The sequence below is a fragment of the Gorilla gorilla genome, chromosome 13 (assembly GCF_029281585.2).
Source record: "Gorilla gorilla gorilla isolate KB3781 chromosome 13, NHGRI_mGorGor1-v2.1_pri, whole genome shotgun sequence".
NCBI classification, from domain to species: Eukaryota; Metazoa; Chordata; class Mammalia; order Primates; family Hominidae; genus Gorilla; species Gorilla gorilla.
In genome coordinates this window covers 97,854,032-97,874,643 of record NC_073237.2, presented here as the reverse complement: position 1 = coordinate 97,874,643, position 20,612 = coordinate 97,854,032, and the positions used below count along the sequence as shown (strand labels likewise).

The 20,612-nt window shown below is 40.7% G+C and overlaps 1 protein-coding gene across 6 annotated transcripts in view; it reads right to left on the bottom strand.

The window, feature by feature from the left end:
- Positions 1–20,612, bottom strand: part of RNF20 (ring finger protein 20) — a 78,225-nt gene that overhangs the window by 23,975 nt on the left and 33,638 nt on the right. Inside the window, exons 2-4 of one of the 6 annotated variants that reach the window (XM_063696627.1) lie at positions 12,228–12,290; positions 11,597–11,736; positions 4,059–4,213 (exon numbers count right to left, since the gene is read on the bottom strand). In XM_063696627.1, the coding sequence (XP_063552697.1) occupies positions 4,059–4,213; positions 11,597–11,736; positions 12,228–12,277 (345 nt within the window). In that variant the 5' untranslated portion in view covers positions 12,278–12,290. The other 5 variants (XM_063696628.1, XM_004048376.5, XM_055351177.2 and 2 more) reach the window with 5 other exon arrangements.

The window sequence follows — 20,612 nt, the reverse complement described above, 5'->3', positions numbered from 1 at the left end:
TGAAAAACACCACGTCTTTCCAGGTATCTCATGCCCTTAACCCAACATACCAATCCCTTTACCTCATCTAGATCTCCAGAATGCTGAATTCTTTTCTTTCTCCTTTTTGGTCTCCTTCTACCTCTGCTACCTTCCATATCTTAATCATATGCTATATAGTACATTCCTTCAAACACCTGCCTAACAGCCTCCTTGGTTCTCTGCCCTTAATCCTTTTATTCTATCTCTGTGAACAAACCCCAATCTGAATTAATCCAGTTATCTGGCTATTCCATTCCTGTACCCAGTATGCTGAGACTTCTAGAGAAGTTCATCAAACCACCGAAACTGGTGCCTTTACAAAATGAATTCTGAGCCTAAACAGATTTTATAATTTGTCCAGAAATATTTCTTTATCAAGTGAGCTATTTCCCATGCTCCAGCAAGGCAACATCAACCTCTACCAAACCCTGCCCCCTTTCACATCATACAAAACAGATGGCTTTACTTCCTATTTTAATGAGAAAATAGAAGTCATCAGATGGAAAACAATTCCCCATCTCTTTGACCCATTCACACAATTATGCACACATTCTTAAAACCTCAGCTTGTGCTCAGGATCCTGTTCTCTTCTGTCTCTACAAAACCCTCACTCCATTAGTAATTTCACATCCTTCTCAATATTTTTCTCTCTCCAGCTCCTTCCCTAGGACAAACCAGGGAGGGGTTGGTGGGAGGTGGGATTGGGGGATATAACAAGCAAAGAACCAGCATGTGGAAAAATAGTCTTACTTTTCTGAGGAATTAATGAAATCATTATTTTAAAGTGACAATTGTTTATTACACCACCAATTTTTGTTTCATTTTTCTCTTTTCCACTTTAATTAAAACATTCCTAATATGCCAAAGTAGTCAACAGTTTTCCCACTGTACCAGTTTATTAACACTGTTAATAAACTATATCCTCAAACTCTTCTCTGAACATTGCCTTTCCCTTCTTGCTCTAACTGAAACTTGGATGAGAAACTGTTTCCCTGCAGGCTTCTCTAGTGGTGGCTGTTTCTCTTCCACACCCCTCGAAGCCAGAGAGGGATGAATATCCTCCTTATTTTCCATTGCCACTTCCAGGCCATTACCCCACCTTCCTCCCTAAAACCTCCTACCTCTGCAGCTCATGCCATTAGCCTATACCACCTGCCGCCATGCTCTGTTGAATTCATCTGTAAATGCCCACGTCGTTTCCTCACATTTCGCAAAGACTTAGCGCCTAGCTTATTATCACTCTCCAATACTTTTCCTGTCATCATTCTTAATGATTTCAATACCCATACAGATAACCTTTCCTGTACTTGAATCATCAAGTCACTGACCTCCTCTTCACCAATGATCTTGTCTTCTACCTCCTTCAGCCACCAACTCCCACATTTAGTCTTACTTGTACCTACATGTCCTCTATAAGCTCAATTTCAAACACCTCATTCTTCACAACTACCACTATTTTTCCAGCTCACTCTCTCCAGTTTCCTTACTCCAAAAATTCTTTAACCTCTCCAGGATCTACAATCCCCTGGTCCTATACCTTTCACTTCTCTCACCTCCTTCTTTACCGAACTTAAATTCCATGATCAGTCATTATATAGTCATCTACTTTACAGCGATACTCCTTTATAAAGCATTGTCTCTACTCTCTTTTTCCTAATTCCTCTCCCTCTCCCCTCTTATTCTCTTAAGCTCACTGAAAACAGGGTGCCATCCCCACTATTTCACCAACATAGGTGTTTTGGTATCTCCAGTGAACTCTCTATTATTAAATATAATACCTCAGTCCTCCCTTTACTCCCCTTGTTCCAACTGAAACCTGAATGAGAACACATCAGCAGCACCTAATCAGCTCCTTCTTGAAATACTTTCTTCATTGAGCTTCTGGGAACCCATTCTCTCTTCCTATCCTCTTACCTCATTGGTCCCTCTTTGTTTGTATCTTTGATTAGTCCTTTCTCATTCCTTGACATGAAAATATTGTAGTGCCCCAGCAGACCTCTTTATGCTTATTCATTAAAGGAGTCTGTAGTCTCATAGATGTAAACACAACTTACAAAATGACGATTCCCAAATGTACAGCTTTAGCCCAGACCTCTCTCTAGTATCCAGCTTATTAACTACCTATCCATTCAGAGGTCAAATAAGTATCTCAAACTTATATGTCCCAAACCAAACCAAACTCAATTCATCCTCCATGACTCCCAAAAATCTGCTCCTCTCATACACTTCTCTAGCTCAGTAAGTAAAAATTCCATTACTTTCAAAATCCTGGGATGATCCTCCCTCCTATCTTTCATGCGAGTTATCCAATCCATCAGCAGATCTTATCAATGCTACCTCCACAGTGGTCCAAGCCACCATGATTTCTCATTAAGATTACTGCAAAGGCCTCCTATAGCAAAAACTCTGTGCTAAGTCCTGTCAGCCTGCCAGATTTCAGCACAGCTGTGGTGGACAGCTCCATTTACACTGCCATTGTTCCCACTTCAAGCACACTTTGGAGACTCAGTTTTTCTGTCCCGCAATCATAGCTGGCTCCTAACAGCAATCTCAAAATGCACAGGAGGGACTGCTTTCAATGGCAACCTTCAACCAATTGGAGCGGTGATCAGTGGATACATGCCTCAGATCCCCACCTTTGGAGGGACGCAGTTATAGCGAAAGAGAGTAAGGAGAGAAGAAAAAAGTCTGCTAGCTGGACTCTTGTTTATAATCCTTGCTTTTCTATAGTCTCCAAACACAAGTCAGAGCATGTTAGTCTCCTGCTTAAGACTATCCAATAACTCCTCATTGCCTCTGGATAAAGTCCACACTGGGGTGTGTGTTATGTGCTTCCCATAAGTATGTGCTTATCCCTGTCAACAGCACATATCCCACTCTAAACAGTCTATTCCCTTGTCAGTGCTACCCTACAAACTAAAGTCTAGGGGCTGTCTTCAGTGTAAAGAATAGTGTCTGGCAAATAACAAATACTCAACAAATATTTATATATTGAGTGAATAAATGCCTTTGGAATGCATGATGCAAGGCAGTGCTAAAACAAAAATCATTTCCTGCCAGCAATATTAAGTACCAGAACCTCAGGCAGCCTCAGAAATGACACTTCATCAACAACTCACTATGAATGTTCCTATTATTCTGACTCAAAAAAAAAAATCAGCCTCTCTAAAATAAACCTCAGCCTCAAAATCAAATAAGTAATAGATGTGGTTTTGCAAGCCATACAAATGTAAAGCATTTTACAATATGTAAAACATTTTAACATCACATCCCCATGTCTGATTTTCAAAAAAGCAAAATCTTGACGTAGATCAAAACCTGTAAACTTCTGATGTCTAACAGATATATAACATTACTATGAGATTTTGGTATATAATACTCATTTTGTCAGCTCCATAAGAGCAAGGATAATATCTATGTTATGCACCATTATATTATCTAGCCCAATATTAGCTATGAATGCCTCACATTTATTGACTGTTTACTGTATTAAATGCAAAGTGTCAGCCCTTAACAGGGACTCTTATTTTATATGCATAAAAATATAACGTAGCAGGTACTCTAATTACATTTTACAGACAAGAAAACAGGCAAAGGAAGGATAACACAAGGTCAGCCAGCTAGGAAGTGGTACAGCTCAGAGTCAACCCCAGGCAGTCTGGTCTCAGACTCTCACTCTTCACCATACTCTCAATGATGGCTAAACTGTCTCTTAGAATCTGGTACTGACTTTTTCAGTGAATGAAAAATAAATGTGTATCTTCCCACTACTAAATACCTATAGTTAATGTTGTATCAGGCACCACCTTCCCAGATTCTCGAAAGAATGTAAGTACACCTTGAAAACAAAGAACAACTATCAATCTACCTCTCCTCTAGAACTGACTACCACATCATTTTACCTACTTTCAGCCTGTTTTATTTCCCTCTTCTTTTCAAATGGCTTCCCCATACTCCAGAAAGCTTCCATGAATTTTTAGTTTCAAGTTGCAACTGACAGAAGAAAAGCACACTTTCATGGCACTGTTTCCTCATACCGTTGAAGAGACACCTCCTAGCTTAATTGTTTCCACTGTGGTCCCTGAATCTTCAACAGCTGCCTTCTTCTCAGGAGGCATAGAGGTGCCAGGTTCTCCAGCTGCTCTTTTATTTCCAATTCCTGACATTTTGGCAGAAGATGACAGTGGTTTTCCTGATAGAAAAAAAGGCAGAAACTGACATAATATATGTAAGCAAAGCAACAATAGAGTAAAAACCAGCAACTTTTCTGGCCAACCCTTTAACCTGGATCCATTAATTCCACAACCATCTCCATATTCCTCTTTGAGGAAAAAAAAAAAAATTAAATTGTAGAGTAAAAGTCAAGGCGGGCCGGGCGCGGTGGCTCATGCCTGTAATCCCAGCACTTTGGGATGCCGAGGCGGGCGGATCAAGAGGTCAGGAGATCGAGACCATCCTGCCTAACACGGTGAAACCCCGTCTCTACTAAAAATACAAAAAATTAGCCAGGCGTGGTGGCGGGCGCCTGTAGTCCCAGCTACTCGGGAGGCTAAGGCAGGAGAATCACTTGAACCCGGGAGGCGGAGCTTGCAGTGAGCCGAGATCGCACCACTGCACTCCAGCCTGGGCAACAGAGCGGGACTCCATCTCAAGAAAAAAAAAAGAAAGTAAAGGCTAAATTTACATGACTATAAATTTCTAAATAGGATGGTGATAAGAATGGTGATAAGAAATGAGACAATGGGCAAAGGGTGAAGAGACCAAAAATAAAGTTCTGGAATCTCTCTTCTTGTAATGCCAAAATCAGAAAAGGGCAGTTTGATTATGCCAGAAGTTAATACTACAGTGTTGAAAGAATCACAGAGCTGAAAGAGATCTGTGAAATGCCTACTAAAGTCATTAGTACTAGACAAGTCAGTTATCATCTCTAAGCCTCAGTTTCCTAACCCAGGAATAAATAACCACAGTACATACTTCCTATGCTTATTATAAAATAAAATGGATGATACAATTATAGAAAGAATTTGGCACAAATCCGAACACAAAGTAAGCACTCAGAAACCCCAGCTCTTCTTTAATGTTTGCAGTGTTTTCCCTATTTCCAAACGCTCTCTCCACTGTTTTATGCAACCCTACGTTAGTTAGACCTGGGTGCAAATTTCAGTTCTGCCTGTTAGAGACCGTGTTGCTTTCAAACAGTGAATTCGCCAAGAGCTTCAGTTTCCTCAACTGCACAATATTAACGAATATATTTTTCGTCTGCCCTGCCTACCTCCCAGGGTGCTCAAAGGAGGCGGAATGGATGCTAAAGCACTTTGGCTACTTCAGGAAACAACGCAGCCATCACCGAGACTAACAAGAATACTCTGCTTCCAATTCAAGCTCCAGGAGAGGACTATCGCTGGCAACAACCTGAGTAGGACCTCGCCTGGAGAGAGAAGACACAGAAGCAGAACAAGGCTGCAATCCAACTCGCGAAAAGCCAAAGACCTCAGCCTCAGCGTGGATAATTGCAGGCCCAGGAGACTGACGGCCCCAGAACTGGAGAGGGTGGAGACTCCTGAGGCCCGGCACAGTCTTGGTGGGCCCTAAGCGTGATCTAACCTAAGTTCTTTGAACTGGCGCCGCGCAGGAACAGAACTCGCAGCAGTTACTCACCAAGGCCCGTGCAGCGATTCCAGCTCTCACCCCTGACCCGCGGCGGAGACGGGGCAAAACTTCCGGGAGGCGGGGCCACGGAGAGGAAAAAGGGAAAGAAAAAAGGAAGTCGCTTCAACCCAGCCCATAGGACTATGAGACCCCGCCGGGCGGAAGTGACGTACGGAGAGGGCAGGAGAAGCTTGAGCAAGTGCCGCCTCCCTAGCAAGGCTGGGCAAGCGCGGGACCCTCTCCTGGCTACGATCTCTAAGAGTACCCGGGCCTCGCTGATGCCCGACGGAGAGCCCTTGGCTTTTGTTGACTTGTTGACCTTTGCTACTGCGATCTGGTCTTTCTGCGGGGATAAAGTTCCTCATTCTGTTGCTTGTCATTGGGGTTGCCATCACTCGTTCAGACGGTCGATTGGCTGATGGTCCCGTCAATCTCCGGGGAAATGACTAGCCTCAGACACCTCAGAAGATTGTTCGTTGGTACCCCTACGTGCTGAAATGAAGAGTTTTGGAGAGGATCTGAGGGATTTGAGGAATCTCAGATGTTGGGGATTTTTTCCCCCGCACAGGGAACGGTATTCTGCCCTGTCTACACATTAGAATCACTTGGCCTGGACAAAAGCTTTTTTAAAAAAGCGTTCCCCTCATCTCCTCCCCCGAAACCACGCATTTCCACCCGCTAGATTCTAATGCGTAAGCAGGAGTGACAACTACTGCCCTTGTGCTTTTTTGGGAACAAGAAATGGTCCAGGGAAAAGATAAACGCCAATCAGTCTCTGATCTCAGTACTAGTCTATTTTAAGCTAATTAAGCATTGATTTTTTTTTAAGTTTATGACAAACTGCTATTTTCCATTCAGTTAAACTAAATGCGTTTTAATGATAGGACGGTAATTAATCTAACCTATTAATGAAAAGCTGTATGTCTCGCAGAACTATGATAAACTACCTAATGACGTCAGCTAAGGGTCTAGAAATGGAAGAATGATCGCTATATCTTTTTTAAAAAATAGAATTTAGGCATCTTGGGAAAAAAAGAAGCTAATCTACACTGGATTTCTGTTAGTGTGAAGACTTTTGTCCCTGTACCTGCTAGGGCTTACCTGTAAATGAAGTAAGATGGTCAACACCAGGGAAACAAGTGTTCCTGGTGCCTGGCAGTGGAACACCTTGACTATCTTGGAAAGAATTAACTGGCCCCAAGTGGACTTCACATTTCATTCCGTGAAGTGGGAGCCTGAGAACATGTGAGTGGGGACAAACCTGCCGAAAAGCATTGTATGAGACAATGACACTCATTCTCTCATCTTCTTTGGTTCCTCTACTCTTAACAAGCCTTTCATTCATAGAACTACTGAATGGCAAGTAATGGTTTTTCTAGCCCAGAAAACTAGAGGTTCACAGACTGCATTTAGCCAACAGTTATGCTTTGTTTATTTTAGACGGTATTGGCTGTCCTGCGTGGTTAAAAACAAGAACAAAAATGAACTTAGTTGCCAACATTTAAAATATGGCTATTTTACATAAAAATCCAAATTATCAGTTTCTCTAAAAAATGTTGATGATCTTGCAACAGAAGGATTATATTTTTGCATGGTCACATTGCTTAGAGCAAAGTAGTGGCTTCTTCTTTTTTTTTTTTTTTTTTTTTTCTTTTTTTCGAGACAGAGTCTTACTCTGTCGCCCAGGCTGGAGTGCACTGGCACAATCTCGGCTCACTGCAACTCCACCTCACAGGTTCAAGCAATTCCCATGCCTCAGCCTCCCAAGTGGCTGGGATCACAGGCACATGCCACCACACCTGGCTAATTTTTGTAATTTTAGTAGAGATGGGGTTTCACCATGTTGGCCAGGCTGGTCTCAAACTCCTGACCTCGGGCGATCCATCCACCTCAGCCTCCCAAAGTGCTGAGATTACAGGCCTGAGCCACCGCTACTGGCAATGAGCCACCGCGCTTGGCGTGGCTCTCTTTTATTAATAGATCATGTTATTCTTGTTTACCATAATCCCCACTAATCTTTACTGGTTCCTTAGCACTAGTATAGTTTGAGTATCATCACTTGTGTGTTATATTGTGATAAATCAATTGCTGGTACTACATAAGTGTCTGGTGGACATTATTGGTGATCTACACAACAGCTATTCCCCTTCCCTCACCTTAGCAGAACCAGGATTTTTTTCATGTATCCATATAGCACTTTGATTCCATTAAGTCTTAGGGAAAACTGATTTCACCCCAATCTCCAAGGATTGTCTTAAATACTAAGTTCCATTTCCCAAGCCAAAGTCCTAGTCAGCAATTGACAGTTTAATCAGGGTGAATTTCTTTGAATACTAGAATTGAAGCAGATTTTTATCTTCCAGATTTTCTGTGTGAGGCTGAAACTGTTGGAGGCTTCCTGAGACCATTCTTGAGAATGGAGTGACCACATAGGGGTGAGCAGAACCAAGAGAATCTCAGGGAAATGGAGCCATATCAACTGAGTTAGGTCACCCCTAACTTCAACCCACACTTAAGAGTGTTAGAGAAGATTCTACAAAGAGAGCAGACTTTTCTAGTACCTTTCAATTCTCACCATGTAGGTAACCATATTCTCTAGCAACTGGGATATATGTCTTTCTCAAAAGTTCCAGTTATCTAACACCTTCACAGGTGTCACAGCTCTCCAGAAAATAAAATCAACTCTGTGTGTGTGTGTGTGTGTGTGTGTGTGTGTGTGTGTGTGTGTAGAAAGAGATTTGAGAAAGAGAGAGAGAGACATTATAAGGAATTGGTTCACAAGATTGTGGTGGCTGGATAAACCAAAATCTACAAGGCAGGTTTGCAACCTGGAGCCCCAGGAAAGATTTGCAGTTTAAGTCTAAAGGCAGTCTGCTGGCAGAATTCATTCTTGCTCAGGGGAGGTTAGTCTTTGTTCTATTAAGGCTCTCAACTGATTGGATGAGGCCTACCTACATTTTGGAGGGTAATCTGCTTTAGTCTACCAATTTAAATATTAATCTCATCCAAAAAAACAAACAAACAAACAAAAAAACCACCTTCACAGAATCATCCAGAATAATGTTTCACCAACTATTTGGGCACAGTGGCCCAGCGAAGTTGACACATAAAATTAACCATCATAGTAGGTAACCATATTCTGCAGCTACTGGTGAGATCTGTCTTTTCTGAGCACCTCAGTCAGCCATCTGACATCTTCAAAGTAGCCTGTCTCACTCTAGCAAATTGGGAAAATAGAATAGGTGAAGAGGAGGATGGCAGAGATCTCTCTCATTGAATGCATTCCCCATTCATTTCTGACCAGCCACCTTCTGTTCACCATCTTAATGAAGAGAAAAAGGAATATCCCTGGAAAAATAAGTTTTTCCCTCACTTATAAATGGGAAAACAGCATTAGCAATGATAAAAAGAATACTTAATATTTTATTTCACTTTTAAAGTCTCATTGCTTGTATCAAAAACATAATTTAAGCAAATAGTAATCTTTTTTAAAAGGAGAAAACAGACTCAGATTTTAAGTGATTTTTTTTTTCAAGTGATGACTTAATGAGTATTTGTTGAAGGACCCAAGTCATTCGACCTCCAGCCGGTCTTCATTAACTACCCAATTCTGCCACAAGGTGGCATAAGGCGACATGCCTCTTTACCCAGTTCCCTTTCTAAAGCTTTGGTTGCACAGTACTGCGCATCGGTCATGTCCTGTCTTCACCTTACCTCTTAGAAACTTGGACAACTACTGAGGGTAGGCTTAATGCTCTCAAAATGGACAAAATTAAGATATTTTGGATTTTTGTTTATTGTTTTTTTCTACACTGCTTACAAATGTTTTGTTCTAAGATTGTTATATCTCCAGGCATTCCAATATTCCATGAAATCTGGATTGGATTGTATGCTAGACATAATTCAGGAACTCCCTTATTTTAAACAAGTTGTATTTTACTTAGCATGGTATCACTTGTTAAACAGAAACATTTAGATACCATAGCCCTTGCTCTAGACTTGCTGAATCAGAATTTCCAGGGGAAAGCTCTCTGAAAATGCAAGTTCTTACTTTTGTAATTATGCTTCCTATCTGGGCACATTTAAGGAACACTGCTCTAGGTAATGATGTCCAGGTCCACCTGGGAGTGTCCTACAAAAACGAGCCCCCTCCTCTTGTCCTCACCTTTCCCTTCTCCTACCATTCACCCCCGCCACACCTTTCTCCTTCATTTCCATACCCCTGCCTCCTTCTCCCCAGATCACCTGGCCGACTATACTACATCATACTCAGCCCTCTTACTTTGTAATTTCTGGGTACCAGGGAGGTGGCTTACTCAGGGGAGCTAGAGCCAGGTCTGCCTTTTTTAAAGAGTGAGGACAAGGTGTCCTAACAGTCTATGGAAACATGAGAGCTAATTGGTAGTCACAAATTGTCAGAGGAGCCCCATTTAGTTTAATGCTCTCTTAAAAAGCTGAGAGAAGGCCAGGCGCGGTGGCTTATGCCTGTAATCCCAGCACTTTGGGAGGCCAAGGCGGGCGGATCACCTGATGTCAGGAGTTCAAGACCAGCCTGGCCAACATGGTGAAACCCCGTCCCTAGTAAAAATACAAAATTAGCTGGGCATGGCGGTGGTCGCCTGTAATTCCAGCTACTCGGGAGGCTGAGGCAGGAGAATCACTTGAACCCAGGAGGCAAAGGTTGCAGTGAGCCGAGATCACACCATTGCACTCCAGCCTGGGCAAAAAGAGTGAAACTCCATTTCAAGAAAAAAAAAAAAAAAAGCTGAGAGACACCATGCAGCTATTAAAAAAGAATGACATCATGTCATTTGCAGGGACATGGATGCAGCTGAAGGCCATTATCTTTAGCAAACTAACACAGGAACAGAAAACCGCACATACTCACTTATAAGTAGGAGCTAAGTGATGAGAACACATGGACACAGAGAGAGGAGCAACACAAACCAGGGCCTAGTGAAGGGTGGGAGGAGGGAGAGGATCAGGAAAAACAACTAACGAGAACTAGGCTTAATATCTGGATGATCAAATAATCTGTACAACAAACCCCCATGACAAAATTACCTATGTAACAAACTTCACATGTGCCTCTGAACTTAAAAAAAAAAAAAAAAAAAAACACTAAGAAGTGTCTATGTTACAATCATACAATTGGTCTTTTATGTCCCTATGCCCAGCCATGTGACAGTCTATGTTTGGGTTTCTAACATTTTTATCATTTGTATTTCTATGATGCTTTTTTGTTTGGAAAGCAGAAGCCAGGTTGTCTTTGTGAATTTTCACTGGGTAGGTCTACTCTTCCATATTACTATTACTGTGCAACTAGAAACCCACCTGGCCTTGGAGGAGAAAGAACAGCATCACAGAAATGCTTGCATCAGGCATTGGGGATGGGGGTACAGCATGTAATTACAAAGGTAAGATTTGGAATTTCCATTTCCAGAAGCATGGCATGACCATCATTCAGAAAGCAAGCTGGAGACTAAAACCGGATTTCAGCTGAGGGCATTTGTCAAACTAGGTAAAGGAGAATTTAGGTTTTCATGGCCTTGGTAGGCAAGCAGAACAGGAGACAAAGCCCAGGGACTATTATGATTGGGTGCATATTAGAGACCCCTCCCCATACAAGCAAGGTGGAAACAATTACTTCCAACTGAAAGAAAATTGCCTGTCTCAAACTTTGGTATAAATATTTTTGCTGACTGGTACAGAATTCTAGAAGGCACTTAAAAAGAATTTCCAGAAATGTGGAAAAATAAAAGAAGGGCACAAAGAGGCCATGGGCAGTGCCTATGATCTCATTTTTACTTTTAAAACTTAAAAAATGCAATAAATCTGGGTAATTGTGCTTATTTAGTACAAATCTGAGCACAGATTTTGGGGCAACAGTACCTAATTAGGCACACCCAGGCACACCCTAACTTACCCTTGGAGCTTACAGGAGTTCCAGGAAAATCCGCATGGATAGAGATTGAGCGTCTTTCCCAATGGGCAGTCAAGATGATGAGATGGATCACTAAATTCCAAAGAATCCATGTCATGCTGTATACACACAGCAAGGAGGGCCTTAATATTAGCAAAACAACATCAAGTGTCACATTAAATAAATGTTGTTAACTTTAAGCTTATTTGGCTCTGTAGCCTTGTTTATATTTAATTTGTAAGTATATTTTTGTTTGTAAGCTGTATAAGCATAAGGCATGCATACCAAGTTTATATTTATACATTTTAACATTACAATTAAAATATTTTAAGTAAACATTAAGTGGCCCATGAGAAAATTGTTTTCCTTTGAAAGAGGGGTCTGTATATTACTTAAGTTTGTGAAACATTTATTACTTAATTGTGTATCTACTGTCTTGTGTGGCCATAATAATGTCTAGTCTTTTCATTTTCTTTTAAATTATTCTAGGATCAATAAGGGAGAATTGATATAAATATAACTGATATAGTATATCAGTTTAAACATGTGTTGACTCCAACAACGACATGTATTAAGATACGAATTTCTGGTGCCCAAAGGCATGTGGCCAAATTCAGTTAAAAGGCGGTCTTACAGCAGTAGTATACGGCCAGGAATCCACAAATGTTCGGAATCTTGCCTCATCAGCGCCCCTTTCCTGACTCAGAAGAAAGAAAAAGGCTGATTACATTGATGACTAATGCAGTTACCTAGAGAGTTATGAATTCTCCAGAGACTGCCTCCAGAATCTCAGCGCTTATAAAGCCCTTCCAGGTGGGGCTGCCATCCTCGTCAACCCTGTGATACTTGTAGCACTCAGCCGACTCTCTCTTCTCACTGTCACAACTTCAGGAAACACTGATCTTAAATATGCACATGCTGATATATAGTGAATTCAAGCTTCATCTTTATTGCAGGATGACGGTAGTATCTCCTCCCAAAGGCATTTATAAAACAGGAGATACATGAGTTAATTTGGAAGAGGTGGAAGGAAGTTCAGGATTTCCTGATATCCCTTCCCTGTTCTTCCTCCCAAGCATAGTTCTGGTTGGTACCATTTACTTTGGAAAAATGGAATAAGTCATTATGCTTCACTTATTGAACTAAACCTTGAAATTACAATTTATGAACCACCCTAGAAGCTGGATTCATTTGCATCATGTACTTGAATAAGGTTTTGAAAGTAACTGGGGCCGGGTGCAGTGGCTCATGCCTGTAATTCCAGGACTTGGGAAGGTCAAGGTGGGTGGATCACCTGACGTCAGGAGTTCAAGAGCAGCCTGGCCAACATGGTGAAACCCCATCTCTACTAAATATACAAAATTAGCCAGGCATGGTGGCGCACACCTGTAGTCTCAGCTACTTGGGAGGCTGAGGCAGGAGAATCACTTGAACCCAGGAGGCAGAGGTTGCAGTGATCCAAGATCACGCCACTGCTCTCCAGCCTGGGTGAGAGAGTCAGACGCCATCCCAAAAATAAATAATAAAAATAAATTTAAAAAAATAAAAGTACTGGATGCCAGGGTAATAGAGATTTCAATAGTATAGAGAGAAAGATACTTTTAATGGACTATGTCCAAACCATGCAGCAAATTTTGACATTACATTGACATTTCAAATATTCAGTTAACCTTGAAGACTATTCCCTTTCTCTTTTTCTTATTTGTGCTTGCTTTTATTAATAATCTAATAATTATGTGGGTAGCCACTTACAACAGAGTGATGGCCAAGGCTAATTAGATGAGTGTGTTTGAAATGTGATCTTAACATTTAGAAGAACAGCAAGGAGATGTGTTGTTTCAAGCTGTTAAATGCTAAAATATGTGAAGTACTGAACATCTTGTTTTGTATTTTTTTCTTCTTATGAAAACTGTCCTTTTATAAATAAATGTCAATTTGTAACAAAAGCCTAAACTATGTCATACCCAATGATTCAGCTATTCCAGGTTTGATTATATGCTTGAAAAAAATAGAATCACATACTTGTTTAAATATGACTGTACAAAAATGTTTAACATAGCATTATTTATTACTTAAAATTTTTAGAATCATTTATATAAATCATGAAATGTCCTCGAGTATAGAATTCTATGTAGTCATTAAAGTTGTGATATAGATTTGTATTTCTTAACACTGAAATATAAGAATATGTTGTTGAATGGGATAAGTCGGTTTCAGGAATATATGCATAACATTTATTTTCTCTCTCTCTCTTTTTTTTTTTTTTTTTTTTTGAGACGCTCTGTTGCCGAGGCTGGAGTGCAATGGCGCAATCTTGTCTCACTGCAAGCCCTGCCTCTCGGGTTCAAGTGATTCTCTCTTCCTTAGCTTCCTGAGTAGCTGAGATTACAGGCACCTGCCACCACACCTGGCTAATTTTTGTATTTTTAGTAGAGACGGGGTTTCGCCATGTTGGTCAGGCTGGTCTCGAACTCCTGACATCAGGCAATCTGCCCACCTCGGCCTCCCCAAGTGCTGGGATTACAGGCATGAGCCACTGCGCCCGCCAACATTTATTTTCATAAGAAAAAAAAACATTTAAAACCAACGTATTACCAATTTTAGACGTACACAAATTGTCTCCACTTGTAGCCTCTGCTTCCTCATCTCCTATTCACTCTATTCTCTAAATGAAATATTTCACCAGCTATTTACATGTAAATAAATATGAAGGGGGCTAATATGTAAACTAAATAGCAAGCACAAACCTAGCTATTTAAAGAGAGGGCTTACTTTAGAAAGCAGTTTGGAGATTTCTCAAAGAACTTAAAAAACAACTACTATTTGACCCAGCAATCCCATTACTGGGAATCTACCCAAAGGAAAACAAATTGTTCTACCAAAAAGACATGCACTCGTATGTTCACTGGTACACAATTCACAATAGCAAAGACATGGAATCAACCCAAGTGCTCATGAACGAAGGACTGGAGATAGCAATCATCATGGCAGATGGGAGGCAGGACTAGATTGCCGCTCCGGACAGAGCAGCGTGTGGGGGCTCGCATTATGAATTTTAGCTCCAGATCGACTACAAGAACAAACCAGCAATCCCGAGAGGACCCACAGACCCTCTGAAGGAAGCGGACTACTCCTGCAGGACCCAGGAGAGCCCCCTAAAACTGTGAGTGCCCCAACTGTGGAAGTAAGAAAGGGAGGCCCTCTTCTCCTGAACACATACCCTCACTGAAGAAGCTGAAAGTCTGTTTGTGGGAGAAGTTTCTGACTTTACCTGGAGCTGAGTCAAGTTAGCCGAGTGAAATACAGGGGTAGAGGAAGCAGCAGTAAGGCCCTGGGGGCTCACGGGGTCCCCCAGCAGCCCATTCCTGCCTGGCACCACAGGGATCCATCGGGAGAGTAGACAGAGGAGCAGGGGCTAAAACTCCACAGGGAGAAAGAAATCTCTAGCTGAATTTTGTAACAATTTGAATGGGGTGAGAAGCCTCCTGGCCAGAACTCAGGGCAGGGCAAATCTGGTGTGCAGACTCACAGGCTGAAAAGGAACCAAGCACTTTTCTTTCGCAGCTGGGAGGTAGATAGCCTGGGGCAGGTTTTCAAGCCATATAGCCCTCCACCTGGAAACAGACTGGGGCTGTTGGCAGAGGACACAGTGGGAGTGAGACCAGCCCTTCAGTTTGCATGGGAGCTGGGTGAAGCCTGTGACTGCCAGCTTACCGCCACTTACCTGACAACCTGCATGACTCAGCAGAGGCATCCATAATCCTCATAGGTACATAACTCCACTGATCTAGTGTGCTAAGGACCCTCAAGGAGTCCATTGCACACCCGCCCCCCAACCTCCCCCAGAAAAGGCGCTAGTATCCATGACTGAGAGACCCATAGACAGTTCACATCACAGCACTCTTGTGCAGACAACCCCCAGTACCAGCCCGGAGCTGGGTAGACTCGCTGGGCGCCTAGACCCAGAAGAGAGAGAACAATCCCTGCAGTTTGGCTTGTAGGAAGCCACATCCATAGGAAAAGGGGGAGAGTACTACATCAAGGGAACGCCCCATGAGACAAAAGAGTCTGAAAGATAGCCTTCCACCCTAGACCTTGCCTCTGACAGAGCCTACCCAAATGAGAAGAAACCAGAAAACCAACCCTGGTAATATGACAAAACAAGGCTCTTCAACACCCCCAAAAAATCACACTAGTTCACCAGCAATGCATCCAAACCCAGAATAAATTCCTGATTTACCTGAAAAAGAATTCAGGAGGTTAGTTATGAAGCTAATCAGGGAGGGACCAGAGAAAGGCGAAGCCCAATGCAAGGAAATCCAAAAAAAAAAAAAAATGATACAAGAAGTGAGGGGAGAAATATTCAAGGAAATAGATAGCTTAAAGAAAAAAAACAATGAAAAATTCAGGAAACTTTGGACACACTTTTAGAAATGTGAAATGCTCAGGAAAGTCTCAACAATAGAATTGAACCAAGTAGAAGAAAGAAACTCAGAACTCAAAGAAAAGGTGTTCAAATTAACCCAATCCAACAAAGACAAAGAAAAAAGAAAAATATGAACAAAGCCTCCAAGAAGTCTGGAATTATGTTAAATGACCAAAACTAAGAATGAATAATCAGTGTTCTGAGGAAGAAGAGAATTCTAAAAGCTTGGAAAATATATTTGGGGGAATAATCAAGGAAAACTTTCTTGGCCTTGCTAGAGACCCAGAAATCCAAACACAAGAAGCACAAATAACACTCAGGAAATTCATCGCAAGTCATCAGGTTATCCAAAGTTAAGACGAAGGAAAGAATCTTAAGAGCTGTGAGGCAGAAGCATCAGGTAACCTATAAAGGACAACCTATCAGATTAACAGCAGATTTCTTAGCAGAAATTCTACAAAGCTAGAAGGGTCTGGGGTCCTATCTTCAGCCTCCTCAAACAAAACACTTATCAGCCAATAATTTTGTATCGAGTGAAACTAAACATCATATAGGAAGGAAAGATACAGTATTTTTCTGACAAACAAATGCTGAGAGAATTTGCCATTACCAAGCCACCACTGCAAGAACTGCTAAAAGGAGCTCTAAATCTTGAAACAAATCCTGGAAACACATCAAAACAGAACTTCTTTAAAGCATAAATTACACAGGACCTATAAAACAAAAATACAAGTTAAAAAGCAAAAACAAAACACAAAAAAAAAAGTACTCAGGCAACAAAAACATGATAAATGCGACAGTACCTCACATTTCAATACTAACATTGAATGTAAGTAATGCTCCACTTAAAAGATACAGAACTGCAGAATGGATAAGATCTCACCAACCAACTATCTGCTGCCTTCAGGAGACTCAACTTACACATAACGACTCACATAAACTTAAAGTAAAGATGTGGAAAAAAGGCGTTTCATGCAAATGGACAGCAAAAGCGAGCAGGGGTAGCTATTCTTATATCAGACAAAACAAACTTTAAAGCAACGGCAATTAAAAGAAACAATGAGGGACATTATAGAATGGTAAAAGGCCTTGTCCAACAAGAAAATATCACAATCTTAAACACACATGCACCTAACACTGGAGCTTCCAAATTTATAAAACAATTACTGATAGACATAAGAAATGAAATACACAGCAACATAATAATAGTAGGGGACTTCAATACTCCACTGACAGCACTAGACAGGTCATCAAGACAGAAAGTCAACAAAGAAACAATGGATTTAACCTATACCTAGGAACAAATGGTTAAAAGATATATACAGAACATTTCATCCAACAACCGGAGAATATACATTCTATTCAACAGTGCATGGAACTTTCTCCAAGACAGACTATATGATAGACCATAAAATGAGCCTCAATAAATTTAAGAAAATTGAAATTATATCAAGCACTCTCTCAGACCACAGTGGAATAAAACTGGACGTTGACTCCAAAAGGAACCTTTGAAACAATGCAAATGCATGGAAATTAAATCACCTGCCCCTGAATGAGCATTGGGTCAAAAATGAAATCAAGATGGAAATTTAAAAATTATTTGAAATGAAGGACAATAATGACACAATCTATCAAAACCTCTGGGATCCAGCAAAGGCAATGGTAAGGAGAAATTTAATAGCCCTAAACACCTACATCAAAAAGACCAAAAGAGTGCAAACAGACACTCTGAGGTCATACCTCAAGGAACTAAGAAACAAGAACAAAGCAAACCCAAACCCAGCAGAAGAAAGGAAATAACCAAGATCAAAGCAGAACTAAATGAAATTGAAACAAACAAACAAAAAATACAAAAGATAAATGAAACAAAAAGCTAGTCATTTGAAAGATAAATAAAATTGATAGACCATTGGCAAGATTAACCAAGAAATGAAGAGAGAAGATCCAAATAACCTCACTAAGAAATGAAACAGGAGATACTACAACTGACACCACTGAAATACAAAAGATCATTCAAGGCTACTATGAACACCTTTACGCACATAAACTGGAAAACCTAGAAAAGATGGGTAGATTCCTGGAAAAATACAACCCTCCTAGCTTAAATCAGAAAGAATTAGAAACCCTGAACAGACCAATAACAAGCAGCAAGATTGAAATGGTAATATAAAAATCACCAACAAAAAAAAGTCCAGGACCACATGGATTCACAGCAGAATTCTACCAGGCATTCAAAGAATTGGCACCAATCCTTTTGACACTATTGCACAAGATAAAGAAGGAATCTCCCCTAATTCATTTTATGAAGCCAGCATCACCCTAATACCAAAACTAGGAAAGGACACAACCAAAAAAGAAAACTACAGACTGATATCCTTGATGAACACAGACACTAAAATCCTTCGCAAAATAGTAGCTAACCCAATCCAGCAACATATCAAAAAGATAATCCACCATGATCAAATGGGTTTCATACCAGGGATGCAGGGATGGTTTAACATGCATAAGTCAACAAATGTGATACACAACATAAACAGAATTAAAAACAAAAATCACATGATCATCTCAATAGATGCAAAAAAAGTATTCAACAAAATCCAGGATCCCTTTATGACCAAAACCCTAAGCAAAATCAGCACACAAGGGACATACCTTAATGTAATAAAAGCCGTCTGTGACAAACTCACAGCCAACATAATACTGAATGGGGAAAAGTTGAAAGCATTCCCTCTGAGAACTGGAAAATGTCAAGGATGCCCACTCTTGCCACTCCTCTTCAACATAGTACTGGAAGTCCTAGCCAGAGAAATCAGACACGAGAAAGAAATAAGGGGCATCCAAATCGGTAAAGAGGAAGTCAAACGGTCACTGTTTGCTGACGATATGATCGTTTACCTTGAAAACCCTAAGGACTTCTCCAGAAAGCTCCTAGAACTGATAAAGGAATTCAGCAAAGTTTCTGGATACAACATTAATGTACACAAATAAGTAGCTCTTCTATACACCAACAGTGACCAAGTGGAGAATCACATCAAGGACTCAACCACTGTTACAATAGCTGCAAAAATAAAAATAAAATAAAATACTTAGAAATATACTTAACCAAGGAGTCCAAAGACCTCTACAAGGAAAACTATAAAACACTGCTGAAAGAAATCATAGATGACATGAACAAATGGAAACACATCCTATGCTCATGTGGATAGAATCAATATTGTGAAAGTGGCCATACTGTCAAAAGCAATCTAACAATTCAATGCAATCCTCATCAAAATACCACCATCATTCTTCACAGAATTAGAAAAACACAATTCTAAAATTCATATGGAACCAAAAAGGAGTTCGTACAGCCAAAGCAAGACTAAGTAAAACGAACAAATCTGGAGGCATCACACTACCTGATTTCAAACTATAAGGCCATAGTCACCAAAACAACATGGCACTGGTACAAAAATAGGCACATAGACCAGTGGAACAAAATAAAGAATCCAGAAATAAAGCCAAATACAGTCAACTTATCTTCAACAAAGCAAACAAAACATAAAAGCAGGGAAAGGACACCCTATTCAACAAATGGTGCTGGGATAATTGGCTAGCCACATGTAGGAGAATGAAACTGGATCCTCATCTCTCACCTTATACAAAATCAACCTAAGATGGATTAAGCACTTAAACTTAAGACCTGAAACCATAAAAATTCGAGAAGATAACATTGGAAAAACCCTTCTAGACATTGGCTTAAGGAAGGATTTCATGACCAAGAACCAAAAAGCAAATGCAATAAAAACAAAGATAAATAGCTGGGACATAAACTTATAATTTTATATATATATGTATATGTATGTGTATATATATATATACACATACATATACATATATATAATAAAAAAATAAATTAAAGAGCTTTTGCACAGCAAAAGGAACAGTCAGCTAAGTAAACAGACCACCCACAGAGTGGGAGAAAATCTTCACAATCTGTACGTCTGACAAAGGATATCCAGAATCTACAACGAACTCAAACAAATCAGTAAGAAACAAACAAACATGGCCAGGAATGGTGGCACATGCCTGTAATCCTAGCACTTTGGGAGGGGGAGGCAGGTGGATTGCCTGAGCTCAAGAGTTCAAGACCAGCCTGGGCAACACAGTGAAACCCCGTCTCGACTAACATACAAAAAAATTAGCTGGGCATGGCAGTGTGCACCTGTAATCCCAGCTACTCAGGAGGCTGAGGCAGGAGAATCGCTTGAACCCAGGAGGTGGAGGTTGCAGTGAGCAGAGATTGCACCATTGCACTCCAGCCTGGGTGACAGAGCAAGACTCCATCTAAAAACAAAACAAACAAAAAAAAGTGGGCCAAGGACATGAATAGGCAATTCTCAAAAGAAGATATACAAATGGCCAATAAACATATGAAAAAGTGTTCACATCACTAATGATCAGGGAAATGCAAATCAAAACCACAATGTGATACCACCTCACTCCTGCAAGAATGGCCATAATCAAAAAATCAAAAAAACAGCAGATGTTGATGTGGATGCAGTGTACAGGGAACACTTCTACACTGCTGGTGGGAATGTAAACTAGTACAGC